The 20,636-nt window shown below is 36.6% G+C and overlaps 1 protein-coding gene across 1 annotated transcript in view; it reads right to left on the minus strand.

Annotated features, from left to right (window-relative positions):
• TRPM8 (transient receptor potential cation channel subfamily M member 8) overlaps positions 1 to 20,636 on the minus strand; it is a gene marked incomplete at its 3' end in the record, with an annotated part of 276,625 nt that overhangs the window by 61,093 nt on the left and 194,896 nt on the right. Inside the window, exons 11-16 of the mRNA XM_081341953.1 lie at positions 19,006 to 19,296; positions 18,749 to 18,844; positions 17,943 to 18,072; positions 15,038 to 15,183; positions 8,238 to 8,350; positions 3,986 to 4,202 (exon numbers count right to left, since the gene is read on the minus strand). Coding sequence (XP_081198079.1) covers positions 3,986 to 4,202; positions 8,238 to 8,350; positions 15,038 to 15,183; positions 17,943 to 18,072; positions 18,749 to 18,844; positions 19,006 to 19,296 — 993 coding nt within the window. The remainder of the gene's footprint in view (positions 1 to 3,985; positions 4,203 to 8,237; positions 8,351 to 15,037; positions 15,184 to 17,942; positions 18,073 to 18,748; positions 18,845 to 19,005; positions 19,297 to 20,636) is intronic.

A 20,636-nucleotide genomic window follows, 5' to 3' on the forward strand; every position in this document is an offset into this window, starting at 1 on the left:
GGCGCCGGGCAGAGCTCAGTCGCGCAGCAGCCCAGCCAGCCAGCCCGCCGGCGGGCGGACGGGCGGAGAGAAGCCCGGCCCGGAGGGAAGGGGGCGGAGTCGCCAGGGGCGCAGCCCGGGGCCCACGTGGGGACATATCGGTCCGGCCGCAACGAGCCGAGCCCGACGTCCACCCCCCCAGCTGGACTGATCTCTGCCGAAGCTGGGGGGGGCAACCCGGGTGGCCGCGAATGGGCAGCCGGGCTTCCTTGCCAGGGAAGCCCCCAGGGCGCCCCCAGAGAGGGCGGGCGGGCAGGGGGGGTCTTCAACTCTCAGGGGGCTGCAGCCTCCTTCAGAAACCAGCCCCCACCTCAACAGAAAGAGGCCTTTTGCCCCCGAAAGGCCTTGGTCACTGAATTACAGAAAACAAAGAAACCTGTAGCTGCCCTACAGAGGAGTGGGGGGAATGAGGAGGGGAAGAGACAGATAGCGCTCCCCACTATGAAAGTCACCATGCTTTCAGTCCAGAAATAATTAAGGCACAGCAGAAATCCAATTCCTTTGAATGGAAATGAGGTTGTTTCTCCCCCTCGTGTGTGTGTGTGTGTGTGTCAGACCCGCAGGAATGGCTAGTAAAGGTGGCGGCAGTCCGGCATTTGCGTTTCTCTGTGTGTCAAGCCCCGTGGGCCCGACACACAGGAGGGGGGGGACGCCGCTTCCTTACCAGCCATTCCCGCGGGTCTGACACACGCACGCATGCATGAGGGGGGGAAACGCCGGACTGCTGCCACCTCTACCAGCCGTTCCCGCAGGTCTCACACACACACACACACACACACACACACACACACGAGGGAAACAACGCTTGACTGCCGCCCCCCTAGCAGACCTTCCCTGCGGGATGTGCTGCCAGGAAGCCTGGCAGCCTGATGAGCGGACCCTGCGAACCGCGGCCGAGCCAGCTCCGGGATGCTGCCAGAGTCAACGAGCGGCTCGTCGTGGCACAGAATATAGATATGTTGCTAAGAAGGGGCCAAGCTTATACTTATACTCGGCTTATACTCGAGTCAATAACTTTTTCCAGTTTTTGGGGGGTGAAATTGGGGTCTCGGCTTATACTCGAGTCGGCTTATACTCAAGTATATACGGTACTTCTTCTGACCATTGATCCATTGGGGGCTCCTGCTCTTGTCTGTTTGTTTCCTAGGCAATATATCTTTCCCTTGTCCCCCAAGGTCATTACAAGCAGTAACATGTCCATGCAAATCAGCGGCATAACCACTGGCAAATGAATATGTCCTCAACATGTGCAAATCTTCATGGCTCTTAAAACAGCACTTTCTTAACTGTCACCACTTGAAGCCTTTATGAATCTCTCATCAAATTTCATCATGACTTCAACAACTTCTATTCCACCATCAATTTCTATAGACCTATCTATAGAAGCTCACTTCCTTGATTCTACCATAAAAATACACAATAGACACATAAATATCATATCAAACATTGTCATGCATACCTAATGCTTCCAGCTTTCACCCAGTAAACAACACCAAATCTATCAGCCAGGCTTAATGCTACAATCACTTTTACTTTTTGACAGAGATGTTCAAGAATACCCAATAAGATAAGTTTATCAACAGATAAATCAATACAGTAGAACCAAATCAATTCTCAGAAAGAATCTATTAAAAGACAGACCACAGAAACAGAACAAAACACACCACTTGTTGCCTCTTACAGTTTATAACTCAAACTACTCAAATCGATTATGATTAAGCTACAGCTTACACTGGATGATGATACTGCACTTTCTTAGGCTCACACACAACTATCCAACTTGAAGCAGATTCTCAAAAACAACAAGAAACAATGGGACAATAATGCCAACATGGGAATCAGATCCTGCAACAAATTTAGATGTATGCCTTTTAATAAAATTTGTTAGTTGGAAAAAATTCTACCATAAAGAGATGGGGAAAAATTGGAATTTTGTTTACTATATTGATGGCAACAAAAATCATATGCTCAAAAAAGGAAAGAGGCATCAACTCCCACAATGGTAGAATGGATTGGAAAGATAATGGTATTGGCAGATACGGCAAAGTTAACTGCATTAAATGGGGGAAAATGTAAAAAGTTTTTTTTCCATTTGGAAATAACTTCTGGACTTTCTGCTCAAAAAGATAAAAAAAATGAAACTTTGATTTTGAGTTTTTATGATTAAGCCATGGTTGTAGAAATGATTAGTATTTACAATTTTAGATAAGTAAAATGTTGATATAACTGCATTATGTATCTTACTGCACTGAAAGAATTTGAAAGTCATTGCTTTTTGCTTTCTTCTTTTTTTCCTTTCCTCACTTTAGTGACCCTTCCCTTTTCCTTTCCCCCTTTCCTCCCCCCTTTTTTCTTTTTTCTTTATTTCTATTTGTATTTTATATTAAGAAAAAACTTTTAATATTTTTTTTAAAAGAAAAATGCTACCGGACCTGATTTTTAGCCAACTCAACTTTCATCTTACAATACCTACAGAAACAAACACCTCTTTATTTCTGATTAAAGACACACCTCTTCATAGTGGCATTTTCTTTAATTGCATCTAAAGTGGATTTATTACACAGAGCTCCCCCAGAACCACTTTTTAATATTTTTTAGAAATCACAACTCATCTAGAATGTAGCAATGATGGCCTTACAGTAGATCTATATCAAGGGTCTTCAAACTTGTCCCTTTTATGATGTGTGGACTTCAACTCCCAGAATTCCTCAGCCAGCATGCCTGCCTGAGGAATTCTGGGAGTTGAAGTCCACACATCATAAAAGGGACAAGTTTGAAGACCCCTGATCTATATTATATATCTTTCTGACACAATTCAAAGTGCGGTTGAAGATTTTAGAAGTTTTCAAGGCTAGCTCTATGTAATAGGGCAAATCCATTTCTGTCATTTAACATCCACTACTGTGGAAGCTTGTATTAGTTGATGGTTTTAGTTCCAAATACAATTCTTTGGTTGCTAACTTATAAAATTCAATATGGCTTAACTAGGCAGAACCAAGTAAAATCAACTTTATCAGAAGGTCAGTATGTGCTTATTAAGAGTCTTCTCATATTGACAAATCCAATGAGAAGGATGCAAAGGCAGGCATATGGGACATCTATAAAGGTAAAGGTAAAGGTTCCCCTGCACATGCGTGCTAGTCATTTCCAAATCTAGGGGCTGGTGCTCATCTCCGTTTCAAAGCCGAAGAGCCAGCGCTTGTCCGAAGAGATTTCCATGGTCATGTGGCTGGCATGACTAGACGCCAAAGGCGCATGGAACGCTGTTACCTTCCCACCATAGTGGCCCCTATTTTCTACTTGCATTTTTACGTGCTTTCGAACTGCTAGGTTGGCAGAAGCTGGGACGAGTAACAGGTGCTCACTCTGTTACACGGCACTCGGGATTCGACCTGCCAAACTGTCAACCATCTGATCGACAAGCTCAGCGTCCTAACACACTGAGCCACCGCGTCCCTTAAGGGACATCTATACCAAGGGGCAAAAATAGCCACTTCCTTGATGGTATTCTGGAGGCTTATGAAAACATAGTTATTCCAAAAGGATTTCAGAAATCATACTTACCAGCATGATTTTCATCCCGTGCTGGCTCTAACTACAGTATATTTAAGCATTTTTACCCTGATTTTATTAGTTTAATTCTAGCTAGAACTGTGAATTCTCAGTTCCAAACAAAGCATAAGTAAGTTTATGAACTAGGAAACTAGTTTATGAACTAGGAAACTTTGGAAATTGTGGCAAATCACAGTCTCACTAAAGATATTAATTAAACTACATACGCAGCCTATGATTTAATCTAGACAGCATTTCAAAGAATTTATTGGAAACACTGAAAATCAAGATGCAATGAGGAGAAAACCATTAGATTTGAATGTCAAACAACTTTTTTGAACTTGGAATAATCATCCTGCAAATAAAACATTGTTGATTTCTAAGCACTCCCTACTTGTCTCACTTCATCACAAAGCAGGATGAAAACCAGCACATAGAGAATCAGTTCCAGCAGGGTAGGCTCTTTTTGGAAATCCATGAGCAGGACGTAGGCAAATAGAAGGAGAAAAGCAATGTAGAACATGACAGTCCAAGAGAAGACCACAAATGGTGAAGTGAAGAACCATGCATAGTAGAAGACCAACTTTTTGCTCCTTTCTATTGGCTTTTTCCTGAGTAAAGGAAGCAAATAGTGTGCAATAAATTAATTATTCTTAAAAGAATTAAGTTTGACTGGTTAGCAAAACAACTTAAATTTAAACATTAAACTTAACCACTTAAATGTACATGTGCACGTATTATCAAACTATTCTTAACTGATTTATCAACCAGGGGGGCCAATAGCAAAACAGATACACAATACAGCTTAGTTTCAAACTACCTGATTATTTAGGCAATGCTTTATAAAGCTAGAGTCATCTAGAGGGGAGTTCTCTACACCAAATTTATATAAATATTAATTATTATGAAAACCAGTGTGGATGGGGAATGGAGAGTCTCAGGTTCTAATCTTCCCTCAACAACAGAAGTTCATTGGATGACTTAGAATCAGAGAATCATAGAGTCTATGAGAACAGTGAGAACAATAAACCAGTGCAATTGCTTGCCTTCAGAAGTTGTGGGTCCTCTATCCCTGGAGGCTTTAAAAAAGAAACTGGAAGCCATTTGTCTGAAATGATATAGGGTTTCCTGCTTGAAAAGGGGTTAGACTAGAATAGCGGTCCCCAACCTTTCAATCTTGGTGGCCTGGCCCAAAGGGACATGTGAGCGGCAGATACACATGCATGCAATTAGCTCCAATGGTGCGAGCATAGTGCACACACTCATCCTCCAATCATGCAAATAGAGCTTCACATGGGAGCAGAATGTGATTGTGCTCGCATGCAAAACTCCACTTGACTGAGAGGCAGAGGAACTTGTCCTCATGCACAAAGCTTCACTCGTGTGAGTGGTGGGCGCTCCATTCATGTGAGCTTCACATGTGAGCACAAGCGCCCTCCACTCATGCAAGCACAAGAACCCTCCGCTTGGGCAAGTGGAGCTTTACATGCGAGTCCAAGTGCCCTCTGTTCAAGTGTCCTCCACTTGAGTTAGTGGAGCTTTGCACGCACACTTGCTCACGTTTGCCCATTTCTCCCACAGCCCAGTTTTGAACAGTAGTGCACTGTGGCCTGAGGGTTGGGGACCCCTGGACTAGAGGACCCAAGGTCCCTTCCAACTCTGTTATTCTGTTATTAATTATAGGCCTGGAAGGAACCTTGGAGATCTTCTAGTCCAACCCCCTGCTCAAGGCAAGAGTCCTTATACCATCCCGAACAAATGGTTGTCAAATCTTTTCTTAAATTCCTCCAGCAATGGTGTATCCAGAACTCTGGCAGGCAAGCTGTTCCATTATTTAATCATTCTTACTTTGGGCCAGTCATTCAGTTTTACTAGTCAATCTACTTTACAGGATTGTCTACTTTAGGGACAAATAGGAGGCTTTAAGTTTCTGAATGAAAGGCAGATATTAATAGAACATAAAATAGAGTTGGAAGGGACTTTGGAGGTCTTTTAGTCCAACTCCCTGCTCAAGCAGGAAACCCTATACTATTTCAAAGAGTTGTCCAGTCTCTCTTTGAAACCCTCCAATGATAGAGCACTTACAACTAGTGAAGGCAAGCTATTCCATTGATTGATTGTGATTACTGTTAGGCAATTTCTTCTTAATTCTAGGTTGCTCTCTCCTTGGTTAATTTCCAACCATTGTCTCTTGTCTTGCCTTTTGATGCTTTGGAAAATAGTTTGACTCCCCTCACCTTTATAGGACCCCATCAAATATTGGAATAGTGCTATCATGTCACCCCTAGATTTCATTTTTATTAGACTAGACTTACCCAATTCCTGTTAACATATACAAAGGTATGTTAGCTTCCAGCCCCTTAATCATTTCTGTTGCTCTTCTCTGCACTCTTTTCAGACTCAACATATTTTTTATATTGTGGTGACCAGAACTGGATTCCAAGTGTAGTATTACTAAGGATTTGTAAAGTGGTAATAGAACTTCACATGATTTTGATTCTATTCCTCTATTAATGCAGCCTAGGATTGCATTGATTTTTTTTTGCTGCCTCCGCACACTGTTAGCTCATATTTAAGTGACTGTCCACTAAGACTCGAAGATCCCTCTCACAGTTACTGGCATTAAGAAACTATACATTGAGTACCATTTGTCAGCTAGTTACAAACTCACCTGGTGGTGGTGCTGTCTATCCCACATTTTACTAGCTTGGTGAGAAGTAGGTTGTGGTCTACTTTATGAAATACTGAAATCTAAGTATATGATGTCCACAGCATTTCACTGATCTACACTTTGTCGAAGAATGAAGTAAGATTTGTTTGGCATGATCTGTTTTTGACAAATCCATGTTGGCTTCTGATTATAACCTTTGCTTCTAGGTGTTCACAGATCTGTTGCTTGATTATCTTTCCCAAATCTTCCCAGATATTGATGTCAGGTTCATTGGCCTGTATTTTCCTGGATCTGTTTTTCCCCTTTTTTGAAGATGGGGACCACATCAGCTCTTTTCCAGTCCTTAGGTAGTGGTTCTGAAATCACATTTGCCAGTTTCTTCAGAATTCTGGGATGTAGTCTGTCAGGACCTGGTGATTTGAATCCGTCCAGAGCTGACAGGTGTTTCCTTATCTTCCTTTTGCATATTTTAATTTGCATTCCTAACCTGTCATTTATGGTTCTATTTTTGATAAGTTGAGTAATGTTTTCTTTTTGTGTGAAGACCAATGCAAAGTATGAATTAAGCAGTTCTGCTTTCTCTCTACTGCCTTTTACTTCTTTGCCATCTCCTGTTAGTTGTTTCTTTGATTTTTTTCTTGAATAAATGTTTCATTTATTGTTTTTGACATTTGTTGCAAGTCTTACTTCATTCAAAGCTTTGGCTTTCCTAACTTTGTCTTTGCAGGTTCAGGCTCTTTGTTGGTATTCTGCCTTAGTTACGTGTCTGTCTTTCCATATTTTGTACTTGTCCTTTTCCCCCCCTCTTAGTTGGCCTGAGAATTCTTTATGCAACCATGCTATTTTTTCTTGGTTTTCTTATTTTACTTTTTTAGTGGTATTGAACTAGACTGGGCATTTATAATTGTTGTTTTCAGAGTTTCCCATGCTTCTTGATTTGATTTTCACTTTAAGATTTTCACCCATGGGATCTTCCCAAGCTATCTCAGAATTTGTTAAAATCAGCTTTTTAAAAATCTGAAACACTGGTTTGATTATGTTCTGTTGCTTGTGTCTGTTTTATATTGAATTCTAATATGACAAGGTCACTTTCCCCTAAGGTTCCTGTAACTTCAATACCCTCTATCACTTCTCTGTTGATAAGAATTAGGTCTAGTATAGCTGTCCCTCTAGTTGCCACCTCTACCTTTTGGGTAATGAAATTGTCAGCTAGGTTGCTCAGGAATCTGTTTGATTTCCCATTTGTTGCAGTTTGTCTCCCAGTTGATGTCAGGGTAGTTAAAGTTCCCTATTACTACTGTGGTATGTTTCCTACATACATTAGCTGATTAGCAAAAAGTTCATCTATTTGTTCTGCTTGGTTGGATGGCCTGTATAAGCATTTAAGTTCTTCTTGGCTGACCCTGGTTTGCTTCCTATATCTCCTACTTTGCATCTGGGTTCTTCTTATAGTATTATAGTTATTATAAATATTATAATAAAATATATTGCAATAATAATAATAATAATGATATAATAATAATAATAATAATAATAATAATAATAATAATAATAATAATAATAATAATAAAATAAGCTAATATAATAACCAAATAACATTTTCAAGAATTGTAAACTTATTTTCTAAGCAACTACATCTGTTTTTTCCTAAGGGTAATAAACCATAAAAGTGAGAGTTAGGTTGGTCTACTGGTTAAGGCAAGAGGCTAGAAACTGGGATACTGTGAGTTCTAGTCTCCTCTTAGCCATGGAAGACAGTTTGGTGATCTTGGGCCAGTCACACATTCTCAGCCCCAACTCACCTCACAGAGTTATTGTGGGGAAAATAATAATGTGTACTAGATATGTTCAACCTCTCAAGTTGTTTACAAAAAATTATAAAGGCAGTATATAAATTAAATAAATCAAAACAATTTACAATTACATTCGCTCACATATGCAAAAAGTACTTCACAATAAAAGACATTTTTTTTACCTGAAGGAAATGAAGCCACACCCTATTAAAGGGAAAAGGAAAAGGCACAGAATGATCTTCCAATTTTTGGTGTCTCTGGAAATTTCCCCATACCATTGTTTGGAAAGAAAATTCTGAAAGATAGAATTATGAAATCATTTGGGCTTTATATCCCTGATCTAGTCAAATGCCCTAAATTTTCAATAGTAGTACAGTGGTATGTATACAATGCTCTGAATAGTTTCTGTAGAATTCTACTATTGAAATTAAGCAGACTAACAGCCAAATATATAGCTTATTTTTATTTTTATTTATTTATTTATTTTATTAAATTTATATACCGCCCTATTCCCGGAGGACTCAGGGCGGTGTACAGGGAAGATTAAAACAAACATGCAAAAATTAAAATCAGATTAAAACAATTAATTAAATATAGTCCCCGAAATTTAAAACTAAAGCCTAATAAAAATTAAAACCCCTCAGCCTGTGCCAGACAGCTCATTTGCATGTTTTGAATTATAAATTGTAAGATTAGCGAAGGTAAAAGATTGATCTTATATTGGGAACGTTTGCCCTGGCATAAACAATAGACCTGAGCCCTGAACAGGTGCGAGGAGCAGTAAGACAAATTCTCATCCACCAGTGCCAGATGGAGAAACACAGTGATTACGACTTAATTTTTTAAACACCAGTTGATTTATATACATTTTAACTAATCAATTAAACCTACACAGATTTGCATATAAAATTATTCTCAACATTTTTTCTCATTTAGAAAATGCATATATTTATTGTATGATAAGAAGGTGGATAATGTGTTTAAGGTACATATTTTAAGGCATGCTCTGTTGCGAGTTTGGAAAAAGTATAGACACAAGTTGAATTATAAGATACCTATATGGGCAATACCGAAACACGCAACAGAAAATATAAGTGTTGGGTTTAAACATGATGTGACTACATATAAGGAAATTTTAAGTTTGGAAAGGAATGTATGGCAATTAAAGCCATATAATATTTTAAGAGAAGAAAAGATTGTACAAACTTGGTTTCAGTATGGGCAATTACAGGCCAGGTGGAAGGAAGACCAGAAAATTGGTTTTTCAACGATTGATGAAAATTTGGTAAAGCAAATTAGAGATCAAGGTCAAGCACATATTAAAAGGATATATCTTGCATTGATAGAAATTGATTCAGAGACAGAACTTGTTAAAGACTGTATGATAAAGTGGGCTCAGAATTTTCAAGAAGTCATTACAATGGATACTTGGGAAAAGATTTGGGTGAGAAATGTAAAGTTTACCCAGGCTCAGAACTTAAGAGAGAACTTTTATAAAATGTTTTATAGGTGGCATTTAGATCCTAAAAAATTAGCAAGTATGTATCCAAACTGCCAGCCCAAATGTTGGAGGTGTGGCAGTGAAGATGCAACGTATTTTCATATATGGTGGACCTGTAAAAAGGTTAAAGCTTTTTGGATTAAAATTTGGTGGAACATGCAAAAGATATTTAAGAAAAGGATAAAGTTTTGTCCACAATTGTTTTTACTGGGCATTATTACTGATACTACTGTTGTGGACACTAAGCTGATGTTGAACTTAATTACGGCAGCGAGACTTTTAGTAGCGCAATATTGGAAGAAGGAAGAACTGCCGACTATAGAAGAATGGACTTTAAAAGTTTCCAACCTGGCGGAAATGGCAAAGATCTCAGCGTATTTGAAAGACCAGTCGCAACAGAGATATATTGTGGAGTGGAGAAGATGGATTGATTATATCCAGAATAAATATGGGACTAAAAAGCTTCATTTAGTATTTGAATAAGTATTGATGTGATATTTAAATTGCTTGTAGTTAGTTTACAAGAGTTAAAGTGCGATAGATTTAGTATTTTATTGTTGTTTGCATAAGGTAGACTATGATTGTTTGTATATTTATACCCTGTATTGAGCTCTGGGAAGTCGGGGAGGGGGGAGGGGGAGGGGAGGGAGGTGTTGGGGAGGGTTGGGGAGAGGGGAGGGGGTTGGGAGGGGTTTTGTTTTTTTAAAAAAATGTATTGTAAAACTTTTCAATAAAAAAAAGAAAATGCATATATATGTAATGGAAGGCAGAATGTTAGAAGTAATACTTTTTTAAAAGCAATTTCAGGGGACAATTTCTAGACATTTATTCAAATGAACTGGAGTTTGTTGAGGGAGATCAAAAGGGAAGTTTTTTCTTTTGTTCATCTGAGGAACATGGAAAATAAAACTATTCTCATGATTTGGAGAGGATGTGCCATTATTTATCTACTCTTTGAGAACAAGAACTACATGCACTACAAGTTCTTAAAAATGTATTTAAATAAAAATGTACATACTAGAAATCCCATCATTTCTTGTAGTACAATGATGCTAATTATTTCTGTCTTTTTCATGCATGTTCTGATCCTTTCAGGTTCTTTTGCAATGCACTTCTCCTGGACATTTTGATATTTTAACTAATTGTAGAAGAATTCATACCAAATAAACAATTGATAATAGCTGAAAATGTTGAGCTGGGAAATAAGCAACACTTTCAACATGCCATTTTCAGTTGAGGTAAGACACACTCCCCCACACATGCTGCAAGTGAAAGCAGACTGCCTTTCTGGAAGAGAAGATAAAGATACTAGAAATGAAGCAATTAAATTTCTGTCTGGGTATCAGACAGCTGAGGAACTCTTGAATTAGATACTGGAAACATTTGCAGAGGGCAATAATTTCAAGAAGCCTTAGAAAAAACAAGAAAATCTGGAGAGGGGATAGACACATTAAGGAATGTAATAGTGTAAAAGGAATCAATTATTAGCAAAAGCTCTTTTTCCTTAAAGCTTCAGAATAGATTTCTGAATCTTAATTTCAAAATAATTTCCTCATTGATGATGTTTTTGGACTCCTGAACAAAAAGCAGCTGCAGCTATAGCAACAGTCCCCAACCTTTCCACCTCTGTCAACTGCAGTGGCAGCAGGAAGGAAGAAGATAGTTTGGTTCGTTCAACCTAATTCCTCACATGAGCTTTGCACACTTGCTTGCCATTTGAGCGGCCTGGTTTCCAACAAACCACAGACCAATAGCAGACAGAGGATTGGGGACACCTAAGCTGTAGGATCTGAAGAAGAAATTTCTGATTCTCTCCTAAGAGATAGATGGTAATAAATCAAGAACTAGAATTGTTTTGTTAAATATGACAAATATGTCAAAAACATAAAATCTTATTAGTCAAATTAGCTGCAAAAAATAATTGCTCAGTCTACAGTCTCTTCAATTATGTTGATGTAACATATAAAACGATATGGTTCTGTGTCAGACTATCAAATCAAGAAAGAAAAAACTCCGATGCCAACGGGGAAGTTGAGAAAAGCAATTTTCACCACCCAGAGTCTCTTTGAGAGTGAGATGGCTGGTCTCTAACTTTGATAAATATTTTTTAAAAAAATGTATACCTACTAGGTTTAAAATTGCTGCTAAAAAGTGAAATATTTAGGAATGTTTTCAATAAAAAACAACAAAAATATATTCCTGAATAATTATTTATGAACTTGGAAATGTATAACAGACGTTTCTAGATTAAAGAAACTAAATTTGTCTTGGTTAGGAAGAATTATGACTGCCTCAACTTGTCGCTGCAGTTTTCTTGACAAGGTTTCAAGAAGCCATTGCTTCTTTCATAAATCTGAAAGAAAGTGTCTGACCCACAGTCACCTAGCTGATTTTGTGTCTAAGATGTAACTAGAGCTCACAGTCTCCTGGTGTTTAGCTTGATGCCTTAACCACTAAACTATACTGGCTAAGGCACCAGGATAAAAACCAGGATACAGTAAGTTTTAGTCCTACCTTAAGCAGTAATCAAGATTGAAAACATTGAAAAAAGAAACAGAAAAAAGAGGAAAAATTACAATAGTAAAAATGCATATTCTACCAAGACTAAATTTTGTATTTTAAATCACTGAGTGCAATGGCTCAGTGGTTAACGAAGCTGAGCTTGTCAGCTGAAAAACTAACAGCCCAGATTCAAGATCCTGAGCTCCTGTTACTTGCCCCAGCTCCTGCCACCCTAGCAGTTCGAAAGCATGCAAATGCAAGTAGATAAATAGTTACCACTTCAGTGGGAAGGTACAGCATTCCATGCACCTCAGAGTATAATCATTCTGGCCACATGACCACAGAAGTGACTTCAGACAAGACTGGTTCCCTTGCTAAGAAACAGAGATGAATACTACTCCTAGAGTTGGACACGACTGAACAGGGAAACCTTTACCTTTATGTTATACAGATTTTTCTTGAAAATAAAGTATTTTTATTATTTTATTTATTTATTAGATTTTTAATCCCACCCTTATTACTTTATAAATAATTCAAGGTGGCAAACATACATATAATTCTTTCCTCCTCCTATTTTCCTTATAACAGCCCTGCGAAGTGGGTTGAGTAAGTAAATCACCCAGCAAGCTTTCATGCTTAAGGTGGGACTAGAAGTCACAATCTCCTGGTTTCTACTGTGGTGCCTTAGCAAGTAGACCAAACCAGCTGACTATCTGTCTATCTCTAGGTCTGTCTGTCTCTAGGTCTGTCTGTCTCTAGGTCTCTCTCTCTCTCTCTCTCTCTCTCTCTCTCTCTCTCTCTCTCTCTCTCTCTCTCTCTCTCTCTCTCTCTCTCTCTTAAATAATTGATACAGATAAGTAACAAATTATATAAGGTCTAATAAAAGACCAAGAATTAAATTCAAGTATTTACAGGATTCAGAAGAACAAAGTAGTCTAGCTTTGACTTTCAGTTTCAGCTCTTTAAAATGAATTTCAGAATAAATTATGTCTAACAAAGAGAAAGACTAGGGTGACATAATAGCAGTCTTCCAGTACTTATGGGGCTCTCACAAAAAAGAGGGAGTCTACTTATTTTCCAAAGCATCAGAAATAATGAATGAAAGATCATTAAAGACCTTCAACCTAGAACTAAGGAGAAATTTCCTGAGTGAGAACAATTAATCAGTGGAATGGCTTGCCTCCAAAAATTGTGGGTGTTCCATCACTGATGTTTTCAAGAAAAGATTGGACAACCATTTGTCCAGAATGGTATACAGTATGGTTCCCTACTCAAGCAGGGTGTTGGATTAGAAGACCTCCAAGATCCCTTCCAACCTTGTTATTCTATGTTCTACTTATGATTCCATCATTTCTATGGGAGGGAGAGGTATTCTGGAGAGACTGCACAGATTTATTTGGATTTATGTACACAAAGTAAACTGTTAAGAGACTATGCAATATTAAGTAACTTACTGAAATTTAGGATAAACATGAGAAAAGAGTAAATCCAGGTTTCTCCCATCTTGCTTATTACTGAATATCTATTTTTATGAAGACCCTAAAAATATGTTCTTAGATTCGATACTAGACAATAGGGAACAATAATTTTAAAAAGTATTTAAATGAATTTAGATAACCACCCATAATCTGATTGTGGTTGAATAGCATAGGATTAAAACCAATTGTGCTATTCATGTGTTAATAAATTACTTAAATGAGGGAATGGAAAATATAACCCTCAAATTTATATATAAGGTAGGAAAAATAAAAAATAAAAAATCCAATCAAATATTTGATAGGAGAGACCATACATATAGTAGTGCATGCAGAAAGTTCTGAGTTATCTTAGAGGATCACAATTATGAGTCAATTGGTGTGATGTAGCTGCAAAATTAGCTAATGGAATCCAACAATGCATATTGACCCTGAACACACAAGGCATTCTTCCTTTTTATTCTGTAATTTTCAAACAGCATCTAATAATATTGCACCCAGACTGAGCAATGCATTTTAGGAAGGATATTGACAAATTGAATGAGACCAGAAGACAGCAACCAAAATAATAAGGGGCCCGAGAAGAAAAGTTATTAGCTAAAGACATTGAATATATTCAACTAGGAGGAAAGAAGAGTGCAGGGAAACATGATAGCTATTTTCTTGCAATTGAATATTTCATGAAGTATATGTTTTCAGTGTTATTCCAGAAGATAAAATAAGAAATAGTGGATTTAAATTGCAAGCAGGTACATTTAGCTAGATATTGGGAAGAATTTCCTGATTGTAATGGAATGGGCAGGAGGTGGTAGACTCTCTAGTAATATTTATACAGAAGCACATAGGGCATGATTAATGAACAGGACACTAGATTGGACCAGATAATCTCTAAGGTCCCTTCCAATGTTTATATTCTATAACTCTAAAATGAAAGTTTTAAAAATACTTTCCAAATAATTATGGACATATTTTATTAGATGTAAAGCTTCTTTTATTGAATAATTTTAATTCAATAATGAGATATTAATGCTGCACATTTTCTGCAGATGAAGTAAACCATTTGAAAAAGCTGATTTTGTGATAGCAAGTAGAAGTTGGAAGATACAATGTGTTCTTCACTTAGCCTGTTTCCTGATTATTATTTTCCTGTTCCAAATCTCAGACATGTGGCTTTTTCAAATACATGGCTTCTCTGCATTTAAATTTGGGAAGAAAGGAATGACAAATTTCTGAATTCCTAATTAATTCTAACAGAAATCATTTTTCTCCATAACAAAAGAGCTATTTCACATACAAATATTTTCCATGAATGAAATTAACATTGACAACATGAGCAAGGTATATGATATTTACTATACAATCCTATATTTAATATGTACATAATTAAATCTCACTCATTTCAACAGTACTAACTGCAAGATTAATGGATATAGGATTGCAGTATATTCTTTTCAGCAAATAAAATCTGTAAATAGGTTATATATTCTTATCTCTGCTATTTTACCTGGACTCCTGGCTGAGCAATGAATTGTTGATCCTTAGCTTCTACAGCAAGTTCTAGACAACTGTTCCCACCCCATGCTTCACAGGAATAAATAAGTAGCTGTTCTGCCAGATCTTCATCACTGCTGTAACATTCTGTGAACAATTCTAGAACAATTAAAATTCAGAGTAGTTAAGCTATTCTTGGTTTTTAATTTCTGCCTGTTAAATTCTATATGGTGAATTTTCATGGCTTCGAAAACCAGTTATCAACCCCTATCCCAAGGCTTCAGTGATGTGGAGAGCTGACACTTTGCAGTCATGGCCACTGGTTTATAATCATGCCCTGATCTTGGAGAAAAGACCAAAACTCAATTCTAGAACAATAGTTTTGCCAGAGAAAGTTCCAAGTTCAGTTTCTTAACACCCAAATAAGAACACAGCTTGAGATTTGCTGCCATCATAGCAGATTGAGACAAATATTGTTAAATCTCTGGGGATTGTTTTCCATGCCCTAGGAAGCTGTAAATTACCTTACCCTAAATGTAAAAAAAACACTTATCTCTACAATCTTGCTATTTCTCCAAAAGACCTCAGCATATATTTGCAGTGATTAAAGTTTTCTCAGATAAGATCCAAGCCCATCTCCTTTTTGGAGTTCAGCTGGACCTTCAGGAGAAAGGTCATTCCTTTCTCTTGAAAGAGTTCAGTACAGGTTTTTGAGATCTATTTTTTTGAAATATCTTGCTATGTTCAGAAGATGGCAGTTCATTGTGAAGCTGGCCTACTCAAAATAGAAACTTGTGCCTGGATTTTCATTTTTTTCTATTGGCTTAAGCTCACCCTTTTTTCAGCCAGTTTTCAGTCTTCCTGATTCCAGACAATACATGCCAAACTGCAGTTTGATGGCTTTTCAGAGCCAGCCATCACCCTGATGGGCTATGATCATGCACTAGCTAAGGGGTCCCCAACCTCCGGTCTGTGGACTGGCCATGGTATGCCAGCAATGGGGCTGCACAAACAAGCAAAGTCCCATCTGCAGGATGCAGGCAGCACACACAACCTCCCCCCCCCCAGTCTACAGAAAAACCTCTCTCCATCTAACCGGTCCCTGGTGCCCAAAAGGTTGAGAACCTCTGCACTAGCTGATCTTAAATAACAGGGCATTGATTTAGAGCTTCAAGCAGACTTATCCGTTCTACCTAGAAACTTCTTTTTGAATCACTCTGCACACTTTCTCCAACCAGCCAGATACTTTACCAGGGGTGTCAAACTGCCAAGCTGCGAGCCGGACACATCATTGGGAAACTACACCCACCCCATTGCTGGCAATGGTGAAAAAGCTCTGATATGTTGTGCGACATCATGTGACATCGCAAGTTTGACATGTCTGATTTAGTCACATAACATTTCTGAAATTTAAAAGGGCTTTATCTCTGGCTATAATTCATGTCCTCCCAATAACACTCACTGAAGGGAGATACTTAAAGATCTCTTTTGTACACATTATCACTAATATTACTAGTAGATAGATCCCATTCCCTTTAAATGACTATACTCTTACAACATGTTTACCTCTGACTCAAAATGCTGAGAACAAAGAATGAAACTTTGCCAAGTCTCTAGCATGACAAATGTCTCCTTGCATTTCACACAAAAGTGGAAATGGGAAAAGTAGAAAAAGAAGACTGGCCCTTTGCAGTCTCACCCAGCTTAGAAAAACAGAGAGAAACTAATAGAATTCTTCTCAATTTCATTCAACTACATATCAGTTCCTTATGCTTATCACATTGGCATTTAGTTTACTTTTATTTTTATAAACACACAAAGACAAATGAATTTGCATAAATATAATGTAATCAATATCAAACTTCAACAATCTAACTTATTTGTTTCCTATAGCATAAATATATCTTAATAGATATTAATTTTTGTTATGAGAAGGGCATAACTTTTCTGCCAGTTTTAAATCTGAATTATTCTTAAGTCTATGTCAGTCATAAGTCTAATAATAAGTGTTAAGTCACTTTATGGTTTAACATAAACCACATTATAGTTTAACACAATATATTCAATCATGGCTATCAGCAATAAATATATTTTGTTTTTTATTCATATTTACATTATTTAAACTAGGCACTTAAAATTTGTTTTTCAACTCCAATTCCCAGGAATTTCACCCAGCAGATTTACTAAAAAATCAGCAATATATAAAGAGATATAAATTCCTTTTTCATAAATAACTATGAATAATCAATATGGTTTGGCATTATTGTGTTAGAGTAGAAATATAGATAAAATGATATATCTACAGAATGTTCTAATTTGTATGTTATACTAAACCAGAGTGTAGCTGCTTACTTTTGTCTTAGCATGTTATGGGAGCATAACCACTATGATGTGTAAACCCAGATTTGTGACTTAGCATGATATTGCTATTGAACTAACATTTTAATAAGATACTATTTGATTTAACAAATCATGGATCACCAAAATATGGCTCAATGTAAGTGTAAACTCAGCTTTATTAATCTGGATCTTAAAGTTAATTTAAATCTATTGTAAACTCTAATACATCTGAAAAGAAGCTAATATAGCCAACAATGTAATAAATATGTCTCATAATTGAGACTGTCAAGCCAACATAAGAATCTCTGATACAACAAACCCAGCCACATGTTCCTACATCTATTCAATGCGCCAAGAGTCCCATTCAAGCTAGTATTCCACTTGAATTCTCCTATTTTTAGTCCTGAGAATTATGTATGAAAAAGTGATATACTTTAGCACATATGGTGTATTTAACATGTCTTACTATGATGAGCTATTCTTCAGTCTTTCCTTTGATTCTAGGTTTTCTTCCCTTACTGCAAACTGTATGTATTTAATCTCTTAATTTATAGCTGACCTTCTTATATTGAACTTACCCACAGCTCTTGTTTCATATTCATTTGCCAATTCTTCCGATTCTCCAGCAGCGTTAATATCATTCTTTACTTTAGCCAAGCTTTTCAGAAGCTTGCTGGCCCCTAATGCTGCCAAGGTACAGCCTCTTGTCTGCAAAGAGAATTGTTAAATCATCTCTTATGACATTCTAATATTGAAATGACACATTACACAAACAGCAATGTAGCTGCATAGTATAGAAGGGTTCCATTCTCTGGAACCATATTTGAAAACTCTAACTTGCACAATAAAATGATTAAAAGTGATGAGCAATTTGTCCTGTGCAATTTCCCAGCAACCTACTGACCATGACCCTCTTGAAATAGAATATTTCAGTAAACAAATCCATAGAATAGGACACTTTTCTGCAATTATATTACTAAAGTGGTTTAGAATTCAATTAAACCAACATTTCAAATATATCTGCATTTTTGTTTTACCTTCAATATAGCTCCAGCTCCATATTATTCTAAATGTCAATCTAAATTCATATTTCATATTACCACATTCATGTAAACAATATATAAAAGGAAATAATAATAATAACTCATTTAAGAGAAAGGGCCCACAACTATCACAAATTATAGTATCTATAAATCTTAAGCAGAAAAGAGACATCTCTATTGCTCTATGCATACATAATAATCCAACCTAGATATGTATATGCAGAAGTAATTTCTATTGACTTTAATATTTCTATGTATGGAAATCTACCCTAGGGAAATAGTTTTTGTCTCAAAACATTATGAATCTAATTGTTGTTAGTGATGCCAGAAGTGTGAAATACCTGCTCCCAAATTACAGTGGATAGTTCCTTTTTGTTTTGAAGGATAGCCCAAATAAAGAGAGCTTGCAAGGGGTGCCTCGTAATAAGAGATCCATCCTGAAAGGACATAATTACAACAAAAATTCCAACATTAACAGTCTTAATGCCTGTTTTGTTGTACATAGAAAAATCTACTTAGAAATGTTCCATTGAGTTCTATTGATTTAAATTGATACATATGGTATATAATTTGAGTTTAAAAGCTATACTTGACATACCAGCAGTTGTATCTCTATGTCATCGTTGCCATTTTTGTCTTCTTTTTTTATGCCTTTTCTGAAATCCTCTACCATCTTCCACACAAAAGTAAGAAGAGCATCACTGTAGGAGTTCTTAGCAATTTGTAGGTTTTTAAAAACCATATTGCTGAAATTGTTTGTATAGAGCTCTGTTAAAACTTCATGAGTGAGGAACTTCCTTAGATTCAGCCCATTTTCAAGAAAGAGACGAACAAATTTTGGTCTATCCTTTATCAGGGCTATAAACATGACATCCTGAAGATCAGCAGACTGGAAACAAACAAAATATTTACAAATCATGTGGTGGGGAGGGAAACACATTTGGGAACAGCAACTATGACTTTTTATGGTAACCAACTGACTAGAAAATGCCAACTGATAACCACACATTATTCATGAGTTAATATATATATATATATATGTAAATTATTCAAATTGCTAATGAAGAATTTGGGAGGCTGAGATGATCATTTTGAACTTCTTATGTTCTCATCAGTATATATATATGAATAACTCATTTTTCTAGCCATTGATAAAAATTATCGCATGTTCTAAAATACACTGTTTTTCTTTCTCTTTTATCTTTAAAATCAATCTATCCATTTCAGCATATTCTAAAATTTTCTTAATTAGTTTTTCTGTTGGTAAATTTTAATTTTTCCAATATTGGGCAAATACAATTCTTGCTGCAGTTAGTACATGTAAAATTAAATATATACAGTCTTTCTCATAATTTGCTCCTATTATTCCTAACAAAAATAATTCTGGCTTAAAATCTATTTGTTTTTTAGTCATTTTCTCCAACGATAAGTGTATTTTTGACCAAAATATTTTAGCTTTGGGGCATGTCCACCAGATATAGTAATAAGTACTTGGTTTTTGTTTGCATTTCCAACACTTGTTTGAAGTATTTTTAAACATTTTCGCTAATCTCACTGGTGTTAAATGCCATTTGTAAAACATTTTATATAAGTTTTCTTTACATGCCACTGCTTTCATTTTTGTTCCTCCTCCATCTTTAAGCTTAACAAATATTTATAGAGTTTCTTAATCAGTTTTTCATCTGTTTTTAGCCATATCTGGTCAAATTTTGTCTGTTCTTTATAAAATCTCATTATTTTAGCATCTTTTTCATATCTTGTTTGAATTTGCAAATATGATCACCATGATAAATCAATACCTTGTTCTTGTAAATCTTGTCTTTCAATTTCCCTTCATTATCCAAAATATCTTTATAGGTTACAACTTTGTCATAATTAATTAAATTTGGATAAGCAAATGCTTCCATTGTTGAAAGCCATCCAGGTATCTCGATATAAATTTTCGCTTTTATTTTTTCCCATTCTAAAAGAAGTGCATTTCTTATAAAGTGGTTTTGAAAGTATCTATGAATTTTATTCTTCCCATACCACAGAAAGGCATGCCAACAAAGTTGTAGCTTATGCCCCTCTAGGTATGATAGTCTTTTATCTCTGAGCATTATCCACACTTTAAGCCATGTTAAATGTCCAGTCCAGCAGTCCAAATCCTCCACATTTTTTCATTTCTTGTAACATTTTCAGTCTGATTCTACCTTTTTTTCCTTGCCAAATAAATTTCAGTACTGTTGT

This window comes from Vipera berus (assembly GCF_964194415.1).
Source record: "Vipera berus genome assembly, chromosome: 1".
Classification (NCBI taxonomy): Eukaryota; Metazoa; Chordata; class Lepidosauria; order Squamata; family Viperidae; genus Vipera; species Vipera berus.